At 44.2% G+C, this 18,850-nt stretch overlaps 1 protein-coding gene and 1 pseudogene across 1 annotated transcript in view; both read left to right on the top strand.

Moving 5' to 3' along the window:
• Positions 1-521: 521 nt before the first annotated feature.
• Positions 522-18,850, top strand: part of SGCB (sarcoglycan beta) — a 28,353-nt gene continuing 10,024 nt past the window's right edge. Inside the window, exons 1-3 of the mRNA XM_069594098.1 lie at positions 522-669; positions 10,234-10,443; positions 18,603-18,788. Coding sequence (XP_069450199.1) covers positions 637-669; positions 10,234-10,443; positions 18,603-18,788 — 429 coding nt within the window. The 5' untranslated portion in view covers positions 522-636. The remainder of the gene's footprint in view (positions 670-10,233; positions 10,444-18,602; positions 18,789-18,850) is intronic.
• On the top strand, positions 13,077-13,401 carry LOC138442534 (ATP synthase subunit ATP5MJ, mitochondrial pseudogene; annotated as a pseudogene).

Genomic DNA, 18,850 nt, shown 5'->3' with positions numbered 1-18,850 from the left:
CCTGGTGTGCAGTAAACATCTGTTAAATTGGATTCCCCAGTAGATACATCCACACTATCTTCAACCCACCTGCAAAACCACAGAAAAAAAGCATCAGCCTTCACAGGCCCGCCAAAACTAAGAAGCATCCCTGAAGTGCCTGTACTTTTTAAGGACATTCGGTTTTCAAGATTTTAGCTGCCTGTCAGCAACTTAACTTCTGTCCGCGTTGTCACCGCCTCCTCCCTCGTCCACATGTACTCTGCAAATGCGCCCTTCCCAACCCAGCCAAAGAGACCCCGACTCGTGAATCAAGGAGCCCTCCTGATGGCACCAGCACCGCCCCCCACCCCTTGCTGGGGAATGGAGGGGAAGGGAGAGGGTTCCTCTGTATTTTGCGGGCGGCCTTTTCGAAGAATCCAGAGGCGGCCCGAGGTCGAACGGAATCCCGGTGTGCAAGAAAACGCTCCCAGAGGCCACTGCCTGGGCGCCGGGGGCAGCGGAGCTGGCACCCGCGGCCCGGGCGGGGCGGGGTTGGAGATGGGGGGCGGGGGCGAGGAGCAGCGGGGCCCCCCTCCCGCCCCTCCAGCGCGCAAGCGCAGGCGCGCGAGGTGCGGAGGCGGCCGGGAGGGCGGCGGAGCCGGCGGGCGCGGGAAGATGGCGGCGGCGGCGGCGGCGGCCGCGGAGCAGGTCTGTGAGCCCCGCCGCAGCTCGGGGCTGGAGGGCCGGGGGAGGCCGGGGTCCTGCCGGTGAGGTCCTCCTTAGGACCGGCCGGCGGGGGCTGGGGTGCGAGGGCGGGCTCCGCGGGGCGGGGCGGGGCGGGAGCTGTCCGCAGCCCGGGATGCTGGCGAAGGCCGGGCGGGACGCCGGGCAAGGGGCTCCGCGGCGGATAAGGGGGAGCCCTCCGCGGCGGATAAGGGGGAGCCCTCCGCGGCGGATAAGGGGGAGCCCTCCGCGGCGGATAAGGGGGAGCCCTCCGCGGCGGATAAGGGGGAGCCCTCCGCGGCGGATAAGGGGGAGCCCTCCGCGGCGGATAAGGGGGAGCCCTCCGCGGCGGATAAGGGGGAGCCCTCCGCGGCGGATAAGGGGGAGCCCTCCGCGGCGGATAAGGGGGAGCCCTCCGCGGCGGATAAGGGGGAGCCCTCCGCGGGCTCCCGGCCTGGCCTGGCTGTCCCTCGGCGGGGTCAGGAAGGGCGCTGTCCTGCAGGCCCGGGATGGGGTCGAGGCAGCCGGGAGCCTCCTCCGCCAGGACGTACTGGGGACATGCCTGCTCCGTGGCCAGCGAAGATGCGGGTAAAAATAACCCCAGCCAACGAGCCGCCAGCCTCCCCTGATACCAGCCAAGAAACAGTCAGCTGTTGTTGGGTATCAGCTTGCGGCCACTTCTTGTGTGCCATCCCCCTGGGCTGACAGCCACGTTTCTCCTCCCGCTTTGGTTCTGGAGACTAAGTCACAATCAGTATAAGACTGTCTCCTATCCAGTTGGTTTAAAATCAATTTTTAAAAATCCTTAATCAAGTATTTCCTAATCTGCATTGTGAACTTGTAACTTAGAATAGCTTAAAAGGCTATTTTCTTCCCCCAAAGCAGGCTATACATTATGCACACATTTACACACACACAAACACACACACATACACACACTCCTGTAGTTACTAGGGTGATTTGTTATAATAAAAATAATTTTGATAGTCTCTCCCCCCGCTTAACTATTATTTCCCTTTAAAAATAAACTGTGGTAGGATAGTTGCTTTGGAAAAGTCTCATTCTTCAGCATTGTTGAAAAAAATAAATGAGCCAAGTAGCCAACATTCTGTTTCCAGAAAAATCTTGTCTGAAAGTAATTAACTGCTTTTAGAGACATAGTAGGTAGATATCACTGGAACAGTCATGCTGAGCACCATGAAAAATAAAAGACATGACATCTGCCTTCAAAGTTAAAGTCAAACTGCCAGATAAATGCAGAAAAATCAGCTAAAGATGGTAGGCAAGCTACAGGACCTAACAACAAAATGTAAAGGAATGAGTGAAATTGAAAGGAGACAAAGCTTCTTGCAGTTGTTGAGACTGAAATTGTCCTTTGCTTCTGTGATTTCCCTCCTGAATTATCAGCGCCTGTTTTTAGATGGTTCTTTTTTCATGTGCATCACCTGTTGATACTCTTGGAAGTTCCAACTAGTTTCTGTCTTGCTTTACACAAAGACTGGGTAATCTGATCCATCCCTTATTCTCCACTTCAGAGTTAGGTATTTATGTCTCCAGTCTGAATTTAACTGAATTTTCCATGGGCACCCCAAACTCAGAAATTTTTAATGGTGAATGGTGCATTACACTCACCATTAAAAGGGCTCCATTCACTTGGTTTACCTTGCCACAAGCAGGACTGGCTCAAGGGAGCTCAGAATGGACCCACCTTTGGGTTAATGCTCTGCTCTCCCAGGCTTGGTACTTGAGCAGAGAACCTCACATTTTCTTTTTGCTCTAGACCCCACAAATTATGTATCAGGCCCTATTTGGGGGTCATCTTAGATCCCCCTAAGTAACACTCACATCCAGTCAATCACCAGGTCCTTTCAGTTCTGCCTCTTAAGGACTCTCCCAAATCTTGATGTGCAGTGTCAAAATTCAGTCAAGCCCTCATTTGAACTGTTAGGGAAACCTGCTGTTGATATCTCCATCTCTAAGTTCATCTATTCCAGTTCAACTCTTCTTGGTTTAATTTTGCTATAATGCAAATCTGTATCACTAACCTATTTTAAATCCCCATTGCCTTCAGAATAGGGTCTGTCATTCTTGATGTGGTACTTATATCTACTCATTTATTGATCCCTAACCACATCTTGGGGCTTCCCAATGGTTCAGTGGTCAGGAATCTGCCTGCAAAGCAGGAGACCCAAGTTTAATCCCTGGGTGGGGAAGATCCCCTGGAGGAGGGCATGGCAACCCACTCCAGTATTCTTGCCTGGAGAATCCCATGAACAGAAGAGCCTGGCGGGGTTCAGTCCATAGGGTTGCAAAGAGTCGGACATGACAAAAGAGACTTAGCATGCAAGCACAACCACATTGCACTTCTTATTTTGTCCTATTCGTATCCTCATCTCCTTCACCATCCATATAAAATTACCAACATTAGTTTGCACAAGATGACCTCTACTCAGTTTCGTGATGTTTCCTCTGCCTGGAATGCCTTTCTCTGTACTTTACTTGGCTAACTTCTGTTTGTCCTTCAATGTTCAACTGAAGCCCCAGCTTTTTTGAAGAATCTTCAACTGATGACCTTACTTGATAAGTCAAAGGGTATTATTCCTCTTATGCACTCTTTTCAGTTTCATTGCTTTACGACTGTACTTGCCATGTTGAACTGTAATTGCTAGTGACTCCATCTATCTACTCTGCTGGCCCATAAGTAAGTTTGTTGAGAGTAGGTGCTATGCCTTGCACGTCTTGGTAGTCTGGAATATCTGGCATATAGCAACTCATCAGTAAATGGTAAGTGCAAAGAATGAAATATGCTGATGTACATGAATTGACAGAGAAAAGTAACGAATTCATCCCAGGAAGGTAAGATTTGCCCTGTCTTTCTCTTATGTAGTCCCGTATTCAGATTCTGGCTAAGAGTGCTAAATTGCCCATCTGACATCACTGTCATAATCCTATACTGGATCTGTGAAAATTAGAAGCAAATCCACTTTCCCTAAGATATTCTACTTCCTCTGGCCAAAAATCTACCAAAATACAAATTCAACTCTAAAATGTTTGCAGTGTCGACAAGCCCTCATAGTTTCTGCACCTCGCGTGGATACACAACCTACATGACTGTATTCAGCAACTTGTTTTGTGTTAAACCTGTTGAGTAGATTGAATGATCTTCTACAAAGCCTTTCTTAGCGCTTCAGTTCAGTTCAGTTCAGTTGCTCAGTTGTGTCCCGACTGTTTGTGACTCCGTGAACCACAGGACGCCAGGCCTCCCTATCCATCACCAACTCCCAGAGTCCACCCAAACCCATTTCCATTGAGTCAGTGATGCCATCCAACCATCTCATCTTCTGTTGTCCCCTCCTCCTTCTGCCCTCAATTTTTCCCAGCATCAGGGTCTGTTCAGATGAGTCAGTTCTTCACATCAGGTGGCCAAAGTATTGGAGTTTCAGCTTCAGCATCAGTCCTACCAATGAACACCCAGGACTGATCTCCTTTAGGATGGACTGTTGGATCTCCTTGCTGTCCAAGGGACTCTCAAGAGTTTTCTCCAACACCACAGTTCAAAAGCATCAATTCTTCAGCGCCCAGCTTTCTTCACAGTCCAACTCTCATATCCATACATGACCACTGGAAAACCATAGCCTCTACTAGACAGACCTTTGTTGACAGAATAATGTCTCTGCTTTTTAATATACTGTCTAGGTTGGTCATAACTTTCCTTCCAAGGAGTAAGTGTCTTTTAATTTCATGGCTGCAGTCACCATCTGCAATGATTTTGGAGCATCTATTTCTGGTTTATTGACTCTGCCAAAGCCTTTGACTGTGTGGCTCACAATAAGCTGTGGAAAATTCAGAAAGAGATGGGAATACCAGACCACCTGACCTGCCTCTTGAGAAACCCGTATGCAGGTCACGAAGCAACAGTTAGAACTGGACATGGAACAACAGAGTGATTCCAAATAGGAAAAGGAGTACGTTAAGGCTGTATATTGTCATCCTGCTTATTTAACTTATGTGCAGAGTACATCATGAGAAACACTGGGCTGGAGGAAGCACAAGCTGGAATCAAGATAGCCAGGAGAAATATCAATAACCTCAGATATGCAGATGACACCACCTTTATGGCAAAAAGTGAAGAAGAACTAAAGAGCCTCTCGATGAAAATGAAAGAGGAGAATGAAAAAGTTGGCTTAAAGCTCAACATTCAGAAAACTAAGATCATGGCATCCGGTCCCATCACTTCATGGCAAATAGATGGGGAAACAGTGGCTGACTTTATTTTTCTGGGCTCCAAAATCACTGCAGATGATGATTACAGCCATGAAATTAAAAGATGCTTACTCTTACTGCTTGGTGAAGTTTAAAAAATTTTGTCTGCCACATTACCCACAATGATTATTCTTGTCTTTTTCTGTTTTCCATAAGCCCTCAACCAGCCTGCTATCCCTGCAACCACAGTAAGATTCCAGCTGCCCTCTCCACTCTTTATTGAGAGATGACCTTGCCTTTAATATCCCGAGGAAAAATAGAAATGGTTTCTCTTCCTGGTGTGAACTATTTGAATGAAGGGGGAGCCCACCTTTTAAGACTCTTCTGTACATTCACTTTCTTTCCTGTCTCCTGGAGAATCTTATTTCCCTCATTACTCTGCCCTACTCTGAGGTATCTGGTCTTTGTCCTTCTTGGCATGCTTCCCTCTGCCATCAAACATGTGAGTCTTCCTACAAATTGTTGGAGGGAAGGGACAGAAAGATCCTAACAACAAGAACAAGCACAGTTTTCCTCTGACAGTACATAATTCTTTAGTTATAGTCTTCTCTCTTAAAATAAATGTACACTTGCTGGCATCTTTTCAGGACTATTTCTGCTAACAGTTTGCTACTCAGAGTTTGAAAGTCACAGAGGCGATTGTTACCATATTAAGTTCAGCAGTGCTGCACATCCTTAGTTTTCTTGTATCTCTTATTTTCCATTGTTCCTGCACAAAGTTTTGCAAGAGTACTTCCTTGGCTCTTTGTTCTTTTGCTCTATACAAGGGGTCCCTGACTTCCAGGACCCAATGCCTGACACTCCGAGGTGTAGCTGATGGGCTAATAATGGAAATACAGTGCACAATAAATGTAATGCCCTTGAATCACCCCCAAACCATCCCCCTACACCCCAGTCTGGAAAAATTGTCTCCCATGATACCGATCCCTGGTGCCACAAAAAGGGTTGGGGACCCCTGCTTCACGTTGTTTTTTTACAGTAGACCGATATTAGTCTCACAGATTTAATTTACTTTGAAGCTGAAGATTCTCAAATTTGTCGAGTCCTGACTGACCTAATATCTCATGCCATCTTTCTCATTGCCTTTGAGGCATGCAGTCGTTTCTCATTCAGTTCAAATGCAGCATATGTAAAATCCCTGCTTCTTTCCCCATGTTTAACTAGTCACCATTCAGTAAACGTGAGGGCCTTTTTTTTTTTTAAACCTGGCTACAAATTCACTCAATTCTTCTCTTGACGTCTGTTTTTAATTTCTCCTTTTTCATCCCACCTGTTTTAGGCCCTCAGTATCTCGGGTTTCCCTTACGACAACATCCCAGCAGCCTGCTGCTGCTGCTAACTTACTTCAGTCGTGTCCAACTCTGTGCGACCCCATAGACGGCAGCCCACCAGGCTCCCCTGTCCCTGGGATTCTCCAGGCAAGAGTACTGGAGTGGGTTGCCACTTCCTTCTCCAATGCATGAAAGTGAAAAGTGAAAGTAAAGTCGCTCAGTCGTGTCTGACCCTCAGCGACCCCATGGACTGCAGCCTTCCAGGTTCCTCCGTCCAGGGGTTTTCCAGGCAGGAGTACTGGAGTGGGGTGCCATTGCCTTCTCCGATCCCAGCAGCCTACTTGCTAATATTCTCCTCTTTCCTGTGTCTCCTGCAAATGCTCACACATTTAGCATCAAACATATATCGTTCATATTCAGAGACCTCTAGTGACTCGCCAATAAACAGATGTAAAGACTAGAATTTGTTCACAGGTGTCCCAAAACTTCCACAACTTCCTGTCCTCCTCTTCCACCTTGATCCTTCCTGCATTGCCAGATCTGACCCACCTGCTCCTTCTGGTTTCCCTGACAACTCCAAGCCATGCTGTCTCTTCTCCTATGAACTCTACAGCATGTATTGTCTGTACTATTGATTTTGGCATCGGAGCATACAGAATACGTTATTGCATTGCTAACTATTTTGTGTACCCAAATCACATTTGTAATATCTGGAGGATAAGGATCTTGTCCTGTGTTTCTTTTGTATTCCTATGTATGGGATTAATGTTAAAGCGTAAAGGGCTTAAAAAATGCTTATTCAATAAATTAATTTTCCCAAAGCTCTCAAAAATATGAAAGTTGGGCAGTAAGCATTTCTACTCCTTCCTTTTATGTTCATGATATACCAAATAATCACCTACAATGTCATTCAGCCGTAGTCAGAGGTTCTCAAATTTTTTGGTCTCCAGTTCTCTTTATACTCTTCAAAATGAAAATCCCAAAGAGAACAAGCTATGGGTTTGTAGGGGAAATCAAGAGAAATTAAGTCTGAAGGAATCTCTGGTATCTAAAATTATTAGATGTACTCATTTCAGTAAAATATCATTGAGTGCCTTGTTGTTGTTGTTCAGTCACCAAGTTGTGTCTGACTCTTTGGGACCCCATGGACCACAGCATGCCCGGCCTCCCTGTCCTTCACGAACTCCCGGAGCTTACTCAAACTCATGTCCATCGAGTCGGTGATGCCATCCAACCATCTCATCCTCTGTTGCCCCCTTCTGCTGCCTTCAATCTTTCCCAGCATCAGGGTCTTTTCCAATGAGTCAGCTCTTCACATCAGGTGGCCAAAGTACTGGAGTTTCAGCTTCAACATCAGTCCTTCCAGTGAACACCCAGGACTGATCTCCTTTAGGACGGACTGGTTGGATCTCCTTGCAGTCCAAGGGATTCTCAAGTCTTCTCCAACACCACAGTTCAAAAGCGTCAATTCTTCGGCGCTCAGCTTTCTTCACAGTCCAACTGTCACATCCATACATGACCACCGGAAAAACCATAGCCTTGACTAGACAGACCTTTGTTGACAAAGTAACATCTCTGCTTTTTAACATGTTGTCTAGGTTGGACATAACTTTCCTTCCAAGGAGCAAGCGTCTTTTCATTTCATGGCTGCAATCACCATCTGCAGTGATTTTGGAGCCCCCCAAAATAAAGTCTGTCACTGTTTCCACTGTTTCCCCATCTATTTGAGCTGAAGTGATGGGATCAGATGCCATGATCTTAGTTTTCTGAATGTTGAGCTTTAAGCCAGCTTTTTCACTCTCTTCTTTCACTTTCATCAAGAGGCTCTTTAGCTCTTCGTTTTCTGCCATAAGGATTGTGTCATCTGTATATCTGAGGTTATTGATATTTCTGCCAGCAATCTTGATTCCAGCTTGTGCTTCATCCAGCCCAGCATTTCTCATGATGTACTCTGCATATAAGTTAAATAAGCAGGGTGACAGTATACAGCCTTGACATACTCCTTTCCCTATTTGGAACCAGCCTGTTGTCCCATGTCCAGTTCTAACTAGGCCAGAACGCTGGAGTGGGTAGCCTGTCCCTTCTCCAGGGGATCTTCCCAACCCAGGAATTGAACCCAGGTCTCCTGCATTGCAGGCGGATTCTTTACCAGCTGAGCCAGATGGGAAGACAGAAAAATCATACCTTTGACTATGTGGACCTTTGTTGGTGAAGTGATGTCTCTGCTTTTTAATATGCTGTCTAGGTTTGTCATAGCTTTTCTTCCAAGGAGCAAGTGTCTTTTAATTTCCTGGCTACTGTCACCACAGTGACTTTGGAGCCCAGGAAAATAAAATCTGTCACTGTTTCCACTTTTTCCACATCTATTTGCCATGAAGTGATGGGAGCAGATCCCTTGATCTTAGTTTTTGAATGCTGAATTTTAAGCCAGCTTTTTCACTCTTGTCTTTAACCCTCATCACGAGACTCTATTTCCTCTTTGCTTTCTGCCATTAGAGTGGCATCATCTGCATTTCTGAGGTGGTTGATATTTCCCTGGCAATGTCCACAGCACAGTGGTTGCTGTACGGAAACTTAATGTAGCCAGTGGGCTTCCCTGGTGGCTCCGCCTGTCAGTGCGAGAGACTCAGGCTTGACCCCTGGGTCAGGAAGATCCCCTGGAGAAATGGCAGTTTTCTGGAAATGGCAATCCACTCTAGTATTCTTGCCTGGGCAGTCTCATGAACTGGGCAGCCTTGTGGGCTATAGTTCACAGGACCTCAAAAGAGCTGGGCATGACTCAGTGACTAAACAGCAAATGTTAATCAGTACAGTTCCTTCATGGTAGCTTAACCTATACACTAGTGAATGAGTGGTAAAAATAAAAACTTTTCATGGCATAAAGTATCACAGTCATATATCCTTTTTAAAAAGCCAGTGATATGGGATGATCGGCTGATAACCAGTTTCTCCAGTTAAGAGACAGAGAGACTGTACATAATTCTTTAAAAACAGTAAGGAAATTGTTATTAATTTTATATTAACTCTTACCTTATGTATCTACATGTTTTATATATTCATAGCAAATCTTTTTCTTACTTTTTCAGTATTTCATCTGCAAGTTTTTTTAAACTGTTGAAAATCTCCGAAATTTTTTCCAATACGTTTGTTGAAAAAAATCTGCATATAAGTGGATCCAAGCCATTCAAACCCATTTTGTTCTAGGGTCATGTGCACATTCATGAGAGAAGAGTAAAAAAAAGAAAACAACATCATAGTGGGTTTCTTTTGAAAATGATTTTCACCCTCCAGACACTTGAGGATTTCAAGGGACCTCTCCATGGTTTCCTAACCCATACTTTGAAAACTGCTGGTCTAGAAGAATACTAACTTTAGCCAACTGGAGTGATAAGTAAAGTGTATTAGCCTTTTAAAATTATTTTCATGTAAATGAAATACATATATATATGGTTAAGCAGATCTTTATAAATCATTAATAAAAACAGTTCCACTGTAGAGTGTGTCTGTCAGCTCTCCCCCAAAATGAGCTGGCTGTTCACTCTAATGATGGTAGGACTATTCAAAGCAGATAGTGGAAGTCTGTTATCAGACTGTTATCTACAACCCTTCTCAGTACAGTTGTGTCCCTGCTTGGAGCCTGCAACTCAGCATGTGCGTGCATGCATGCTGAGTCACTTCAGTTGTGTCCAACTCTTTGCAACCCTTTGAGCTGTAGCCCACCAGGCTCTGTCAATGGGGATTCTCCAGACAAGAATACTAGATAGAGTGGGTTGCCGTGCCCTCCTCCACAGGATCTTTCCAACCCAGGGATCAAACCATGTCTCCTGCATTGGCAGATGGGTTCTTTACCACTAGTGTCACCTAGGAAGCCCCAGTGCAACGTGACTTGAGGTTTATTAGTAGAAAATGTATCACTAACCAATTTAGCTTTCTTTCCTTATGAATTTGCACCTAACAAATAATGCATCCAAAATAGAGAGTATAGCTGCTCCATTGTGTTGTATTTTGTTTTTAGCAAAGTTCCAATGGTCCTGTGAAGAAGTCCATGCGTGAGAAGGCTGTTGAGAGAAGGAATGTCAATAAAGAGCACAACAGTAACTTTAAAGCTGGCTATATTCCAATTGATGAAGATCGCCTCCATAAAACGGGACTGAGAGGGAGAAAGGGCAATTTAGCCATCTGTGTGATTATCCTCCTGTTTATCCTGGCTGTCATCAATTTAATTGTGAGTATTTAGCACAGAGTATTCTTTCCTTAACTGTTTTTAGTGAAATCATGGGAAAGAATCTGCCTGCAATGTGGGAGACCCAGATTCAGTCAGTGCCTCAGTTGGGACGATCCCCTGGAGAAGGAAATGGCAACCCACTCCAGTATTCTTGCCTGGAGAGTTCCATGGACAGAGGAGCCAGTCTACAGTCCATGGGGTTGCCAAGAGTCAGACACAACTGAGCGACTAACTCTCCGACCTCACTTTTTTGGCATTCAGCTTCACTGTGCTCTGCCTCTACTGCATTGTTCACAGGTTGAAGGTTTCTGGAAGCCTTGTCCCAGGCATGCCTGTTAGTGCCAGGCATGGCAGCATGCTCACTCTTTCCAGCAGCATCTGCTCAGCTCAGTCTCCTTGTCACAGTTCAGGTACTTTCACTGTATCTCAGAGTTTTCCTCATTACTATATTTCTTATGATGATCTCTGACCAGTGATCTTTAATATTACCATTGTAATTGTGTGGGGTTCCCACTATCCCCATCCGTAAAAGATGGTGAATCTAATTGATAAATGTTGTATACATTCTGATGGCTCCATCCACTCACCCTTCCCCCCTTTCACTCTTTCTCTCCCTCTACTTGAAGTAAAGTGAGGTGAAGTCACTTGGTCATGTCCGACTCCTGTCATGCTCATCTGTGCATGGGATTTTCCAGGCAAGAATACTGGAGTGGGTTGCCATTTCCTTCTCCAGGGGATCTTCCCAACCCAGGGCTGTAACCTGGGTCTCCTGCATTGCAGGCAGACTCCTTACTGGCTGAGCCATTCTCTAAGAGGCCATTCCCATGGCCTCTTAAGTGTTCAAGTGAAAGGAGGAGTTGCAAGTATCTCTCAGTTTAAATCAAAAGTTAGATATGATTAAGCTTAGTGAAGAAGGTACATGACAAGCTGAGATCAGCTGAAAGCTAGGTCTCTTATGCCAAACACTTAGACAAGTTGTGAATGCAAAGAAAAGCTTCTTAAAGGAAATTGAAGGTCCTACTCTAGGGAATTCCTTGGTGGTTCAGTGGTTAGGATTTGACACTTTGACTGTCAAAGTGCCAAGTTCAATCCCTGGTCGAGAAATTAAGATCTCACAAGCTTTGCAGCACAACAACAACAACAAAATGTAATTCCTATTCTAGAGAACACATGAATGGTAAGAAAACAAAATAGTTTTATTGCTGATACAGAAAAAAGTTTTACTTGTCTGGATGGAAGATCAAACCAGCCACAAAATTCTCTTACGTCAAAGCCAAATCCAGAGTAACCAACACCTTTCAATTCTATGAAGGCTGAGAGAGGTAAGGAAGCTGCAGAAGTTTGAAGCTAATGGAGGTTGGTTGATGGCGTTTAAGAAAAAAGGCTCTCTATAACATAAAAGTACAAGGTGAAATAACCTGTGCTGATATAGAAGCTGCAACAAGTTATCTAGAAGACCTACCTAAGATCATTACTGAAGGTGACTTCACTAAATGACAGATTATCAATGCAGACAAAACAGCCTTATATTGGAAGAAGATGCCATCTAAGACTTTCTTAGCTAGAGAGGAGAAGCCAGTGCCTGGCTTCAGAGCTTCAGAGGACAGGCTGATTCTCTTGTTAGGGGCTGAGACAGCCAGTGACTTTAAGTTGCATCCAGTGCTTATTTGCCATTTGGAAGATCCTAGGGCCCTAAGAATTATGCTAAATCTTCTGTGTCTGGGCTCTGTAAGTGGAACAACCAAGTCTGGATAACTGCACACTTGTTTACAACATAGTTTACTGAATATTTTAAGCCCACTGTTGAGATTTGCTGCTCAGGAAAAAAAAAAGTTTCTTTCAAAATGTTACTGCTCATTGACGATGCATCAGTCACCTAAGAGCTCTGATAGAGATGTACAGTGTTGTTTGTACTGTAGATATAGTGTTGTTTTCGTGCCTGGTAACACAACATCCAGTCTGCAGCCCATCGATCAAGCAATAATTTTGACTTCCAGGTCTTATTAAGAAATACATTTATTTATTAAGAAAAAAGAAATATATTTTTCAAGGATAATAGCTACCATAGATAGTGACTCCTCTGATGGATCTGGGCAAAGATAAGTTGAAAAGCCTTTGGAAAGAATTCACTATTCCAGATGCCATCAAGAACAATGGGGGTTTATGGGAAGAGGTCAAAATATCAGTGTACACAGGAGTTTGAAAGAAGTTGATTGCAGTCCTTATGCTTGACTTTGAGGGGTCCAAGACTTCAGTGGATCAGGTAACTATAGATGTGGTAGAAATATCAAGATAATTAGAGCCTGAAGATGTGATAAATTGCTACCATCCCCCGATAAAGGATAAAGAGTTGCTTCTTACAGATGAGCAAAGAAAGTGGTTTCATGAGATGAAATCTCCTCCTGAGGGAGATGCTATGAAGATTATGGACATGACAATAAAAGATTTAGAAGTGAAGTGAAGTCGCTCAGTCGTGTCCAACTCTTTGTGACCCCATGGACTGTAGCCTACCAGGCTCCTCTATCCATGGGATTTTCCAGGGAATAGTCCTGGAGTAGATTGCCATTTCCTTTTCCAGGGGATCTTCCCAACACAGGGATCGAACCCAGGTCTCCCGCATTGTAGACAGACGCTTTACTGTCTGTGCCACCAGGGAAGTCAAAGGATTTAGATTGTTACATAAATTTAGTTGATAAAGCAGTGGCAGGTCCCGCACAGAGATGCTTCAAAGCCTTGTTAAGAATGTTTGGATCTCCATGAAGCCCTACTGTACCCACGTTTACCTGGAGATTTGGGTAGGCATGGCTTCATCATTTATAAAATCAGGAGTGCTGATAAAAGAGGTAAAGCCTTGAAAGCTTCCAGTCCTGCACCTGCTCGTGGTCATCATTAACCAGCTTTACTTGAGTGGGACGTAGGTCTGACTGTGTTGTGGGAACACAGGATGTTGTGTATGCTTGTAGCAGTGCTGCTGCTCTCGGGCATGAATAAATGTGCCTGTGAGGACCTCTCCCCCGCCACACACACACACACACACACACACACACACACACACACACACGGCAGGATTTGAGAGGATTGGCTCCAATTTTGGAAGAAGTCCTACTGTAGGTAAAATGCTATCAGCTATGTGTACTACAGAAAAATCATGAAAGGAAGAGTCAGTGCAGCAACTTCATTATCACCTTATTTTTAAAAATTGCCACAGCCACGCCAGCCCTTCAGCAGCCACCACCCCAATCTGTCAGCAGCCATGAAGTCAAGGCAAGACCCTCCACCAGCCAAGAGTTTATACTCACTAAGGGCCCAGGTGATAGCATTTTTTAGCAAAAAGGTATTTTTTAATTAAGGTATGTACATTTTTTTTGGCCTCACCTCATGGCTTGCATGGAGAAGGCAATGGCACCCCACTCCACTACTGTTGCCTGGAAAATCGCATGGACGGAGGAGCCTGGTGGGCTGCAGTCCATGGGGTCGCTAAGGGTCGGACACGACTGAGCGACTTCACTTTCACTTTTCACTTTCATGCACTGGAGAAGGAAATGGCAACCCACTCCAGTGTTCTTGCCTGGAGAATCCCAGGGACAGGGGAGCCTGGTGGGCTGCCGTCTCTGGGGTCACACAGAGTCGGGCACAACTGAAGTGACTTGGCAGCAGCAGTAGCATGGCTTGCAGGATCTTAGTTCCCCAACTAGAGCTCAAACTCAGATCCTCAGCAGTGAGAGTGCTGGGTCCTAACCACTGGACCATCAGGTGTATCAACAGGATTCCCTGAAAGTTGTTTTTTGTTGCACGCTTAATAGACTACAGTATAGTGTAACCTTAAGTTTTATATGTACTTGGAAGCCAAAAAAGTTTGTGTGACTTGCTTTATTACAATATTCACTTTATTGCTATTATCTGGAATCAAACCCACAATATCTATGAAGTATGCCTATATATGTTTTATCTCATACTGAATTTTAATGAATATTTTCTCTATGAAAACCTAGTATGCTAATATTGCCATCATCAACTTAAAAAATAGCCACAACCTAAAAGTTGTGAATTATGTTTTATTCTGCGGGTATTTTTAGAATTTCAAACCTTTAGGACTTCAGACCCGGTAGACAGCATATCAGCTGACCCTGAGAGAACTGCTCTGAGGAGGTTAGGGGACGAGCCAGGTTATATAGAAGTTTTGCAACAAAGGGCAGGTAGTCTGAACATCAAAAGAGTATAGTTAATTAAAGGAAGCCAGATATCCCAGGTTAAAGAATTTATCAATTTTCTGTGCATGGGAAGATGCAAGAATCTGAATTTGCTGGAATCATTGCTTTCGTATACATCTCAGCTATCTGGGGCCAGTGTCCTGTGTTTTTCACGTCCTGAGCATCCCTGGGGCTCACAAAAGGATTGGTTGCAGTCTGATGGCTGGTATTCTCCATCCTTAGTGTCCTTGCTGTTGCTTCCGTCGTGTCTGACTCTGTGCGACCCCATAGATGGCAGCCCACCAGGCTCCCCCATCCCTGGGATTCTCCAGGCAAGAACACTGGGGTGGGTTGCTGTTTCCTTCTCCAATGCATGAGAGTGAAAAGTGAAAGTGAAGTTGCTCAGTCGTGTCTGACTCTTCGTGACCCCATGGACTGCAGCCCACCAGGCTCCTCCATCCATGGGATTTTCCAGGCAAGAGTACTGGAGTGGGGTGCCATCGCCTTCTCCTAAGTGTCCTTAGGGCTCATCAACTCACATTGAAGGGCTGCAGTTGCTGATGACTCTGACATCCTTGTATACTGATATGTCAGGAAATACTTCATTTCTCACCATGTACTAATTTTACTTAGAAAAAAATGTTTATAGACTCTTTGCTTTAAACAACTTAACTTTTAAAAGATTAGCATCAACTCAATAGAAGAGACCTTTCCCGAGATGATTTTATTGCCTTCATCTCTCGTAAAAATACACTCCTTCATGTTTTCTTTCAACTTTTCCCAAATTTACTTTTGCCTCCTCAGCTTAAAAATAGTGAACCTTGGATGCAGTAGACTAGTTTAAACCAAGGTATGAGGAGTTGGTGTATTACCTTTTCCAAAGAAAATTGCTTTCTTAAAGAAGGAGACTTTTTAATAAATATTAATTTATTCATTTATTTGGCTGTGTCAAGTCTCAGTTGTAGCACATGGGTTTAGTTGCCCCGCAACACGCAGGATCTTAGTTCCTTGACCAGGGATCGAACTCATGTCCCCTGCATTGCAAGGCACAGTCTTAACCACTGGACCACCAGGAAAGTCCCTTAAAGAAGACTCTTAACTCAAGGTTGAAACTATCTGAGAGTTAAATGTGAAACCCTTTGGCATGTGTGTGGACAGACATTTTCAGAGAGTGATTATTGGTATCCCTAACACCGATCATGAACATGGATGCCGCAGTTCTAAAGGGATTCCATTTACTGTATTCTTTACTTCTAATACTCTTAAGTCAGTCCTTGTATTTTATGTACATCCAAAACATTTGTGTCTAATTCTTCACTTAAATTAAAAGAGCTGAAACTGTAAGTAGCTTTACTAGGAGCACATGTTCTGAATTTATTTTATTGAAAAGTTATGGTTAAGATGGCAAAAAAAAAAAGACATTTTTCATCCCCTTCTGCTCTGAGAAGTTCAACCTAAGGTTACAATGTCAAGAAGCAGAAGTATCTTGGAAGAAAGCGGGAAGCAATCAGAATTCTAAATCATAATATTCGAAGACAAAAAGGAGGATGAGGAGTGGCAACTTACCAGAGAAGAGAAACTGCATGCTGGGGAGGGTGTTGCAGAGGGCATTGGTGGAAGTGCCTTGCAGAATCCTAAAAAAACTTCAGGAAGTGGAAGTACAAGTTCCTTGAAAAGCAGGAGTGAGAGGGAAACCAAAAACAGAGAGCATCTTTGAAAAATCTGTAGAAGGAGCCATGCGATCCCCAGCCCCGCTCCCCATCCAGCCAGCAGTCACGGAGCTGCCCCTCCTCACCCTGCGCTGAACCAGACAGGATTCTTTCTGCCTGAGGGTAGGCATGGGTTTCCATAGGAAAGCAGGGGAGTCCTGCACCCTGAGCCTTGAGGCTCCCTTATCCTCATCCCCCACCTCCAGCTCCCTGCACCAGGCTTACATTCTCTGGGCAAGATCTGAAGATGCTGACACTTGGCAGGTTCCCGTGAAAAAGCTACCTAAATCCCCTACTGTGAAGCCTGTCAGTTACTAGCCCCACCCCACACAGAGACCTTTCCATGAACTTTTTATAACCACTGTGTTAACTATGAACACAGAGCCACAGGGATCAGTAAATTTTTATGGAACGCTCCCAGAATTGAGAAATGATTGAGAACAAAAGCACCCAAACCGCAGAGAAAATAGGAATTCAGGGAAATAGAGAAAATGTAGCAAATGACAGTAAAGTTAGATGTCTGGATAAGGAAGCCGTGTACATATACACAATATCAGGGCTTCCTCGATAGCTCAATTGGCAAAGAATCTGCCTATAATGCAGGAGATCCCAGTTTGATTCCTGGGTTGGGAAGATCCACTGGAGAAGGGATAGGCTGCCCACTCCAGTATTCTTGGGCTTCCCCTGTGGCTCAGCTGGTAATCTACCTGCAATGCGGGAGACCTGGGTCTGATCCCAGGGTTGGGAAGATCCCCTGGAGAAAGGAAGAATGTTATCAAATAAATCAAGAAAATTTGAAAACTACTATTCTGGGTCCACGTACGTGTGTGTGTGAAGTCGCTTCAGTCGTATCTGACTCTTCAACCCTAAGGACCATAGCCTGCCAGGCTCCTCTGTCCATGGGATTCTCCAGACAACAGTACTGAATGGGTTGCTATTTCCTACTCCAGGGATTTTCCCCACCCAGAGATTGAACTGGCATCTCTTAAGTCTCCTGCATTAGTAGGCAGGTACTTTATCACTAGCACCACCTGGGAAGCCCATTCTGGGTCCAGCAAATCCCTAAAAAAGACTCACACCAAAGCTATCACTGTAAAATTTAAGAAGACCAGGAATAAAGCGAAGATCTTGAAATCTTCCAGATAATTTTTTTAAAAGATTATATATAAAGAACACAAAATCAGATTGGCATCAGATCTTTCAAAAGCAGTGCTGGAAACTAGCAGGCAGGAAAGCAAGGGCTTTCAAAATTCAGACAGAAAATAATTTCAAATCTAGGAATGTGTGTCAAGCTAAACTATCAATCAAATGTGAAAGGTTATAGAGACATTTTCTTAGCCGTGCTCAAAAAACATTTACTTTCCATACATTCTTCCTAAGGAAGCCATGGGTGACTGCTTTACTGAAAGGTACTAAACCAAGAAGGTTGAAGACAAGGATACAGCAAACTGGGTACCCTACCCTGGAGAAAGAAAAAGGAAGCTGTAGCGTGAAAGGGAAGGGAAAGCTCAGGATAACAGCTGTGAGGCAGACCCAGAACAGACTAGAGGCAGAAGATGAGGGTTCCAGAAAGAGTTCCTGGGAGAGGAAAAGAGAATACATTTTCTGAGAGGTTTGGACTTTGAGAACATTTTATTGAGAGACATTTTACAGAAATGTTGGAGAGTTTGAAAAGACTTAGTCTGGTATTCAGAGAAATTAAGCAAATGAGGGAAAGACAAGTGTTAAACTCTGAAAGACACAAAGCCCGAGAAAAGAACTGCCATCATAGTACAGTGTTTGGCTTGGTGTGAATAATATTTATATTGTCATAATGGCTGAGAATACTGAACATGGATGTAATGTGGGCTGGAGTTAGGGGAGAAGAAATAGAAGTGAGCTAAAATTCTCATCTGCTAAAACAGATTAATAGATAACAATCTAAAATGGATCAGTAAAGACATAACACACACATTATGTAGAAATATGGAGAGAAGTTCTAGACAAAAATAGCTCAAATTGCTTAAAGTGGACAAGATACAGAGGGGGGTGAAAGAAATAAACTCCTTCCTTTTTTTTTAACTTTCAGTTATTTGTATATAATACCTTGATTAAAATAAAATTGGTTTTGTTTGTAAGTGGAAACCCAGTTTATGTGTTTATGTCGCTGATGAAACCATTTAGGAAGTTTAATCCTTTGGCAGCTGCCTTTTCTGTTTGCTTTCAAGTTGTGTTAAGAATGTATGCTACCTATCAACAGTGGGTTTGATTCCTATTTCAGATAACACTTGTTATCTGGGCTGTGATTCGCATTGGACCAAATGGCTGTGACAGCATGGAGTTTCATGAAAGTGGTCTGCTTCGATTTAAACAAGTATCTGACATGGGAGTTATACATCCTCTTTATAAGAGCACAGTAGGAGGAAGGCGAAATGAAAATTTAGTCATCACTGGCAACAACCAGCCTGTAAGTAACCATATTATTTAAGAAACATTAGAGAAAAATTCTTTGTAAAAACCTCAAGTTGA

Source organism: Ovis canadensis, chromosome 6 (assembly GCF_042477335.2).
Source record: "Ovis canadensis isolate MfBH-ARS-UI-01 breed Bighorn chromosome 6, ARS-UI_OviCan_v2, whole genome shotgun sequence".
NCBI lineage: Eukaryota > Metazoa > Chordata > Mammalia > Artiodactyla > Bovidae > Ovis > Ovis canadensis.
Note: the sequence above shows the minus strand (reverse complement) of the source record. Positions and strands in the feature narration are given on the sequence as shown.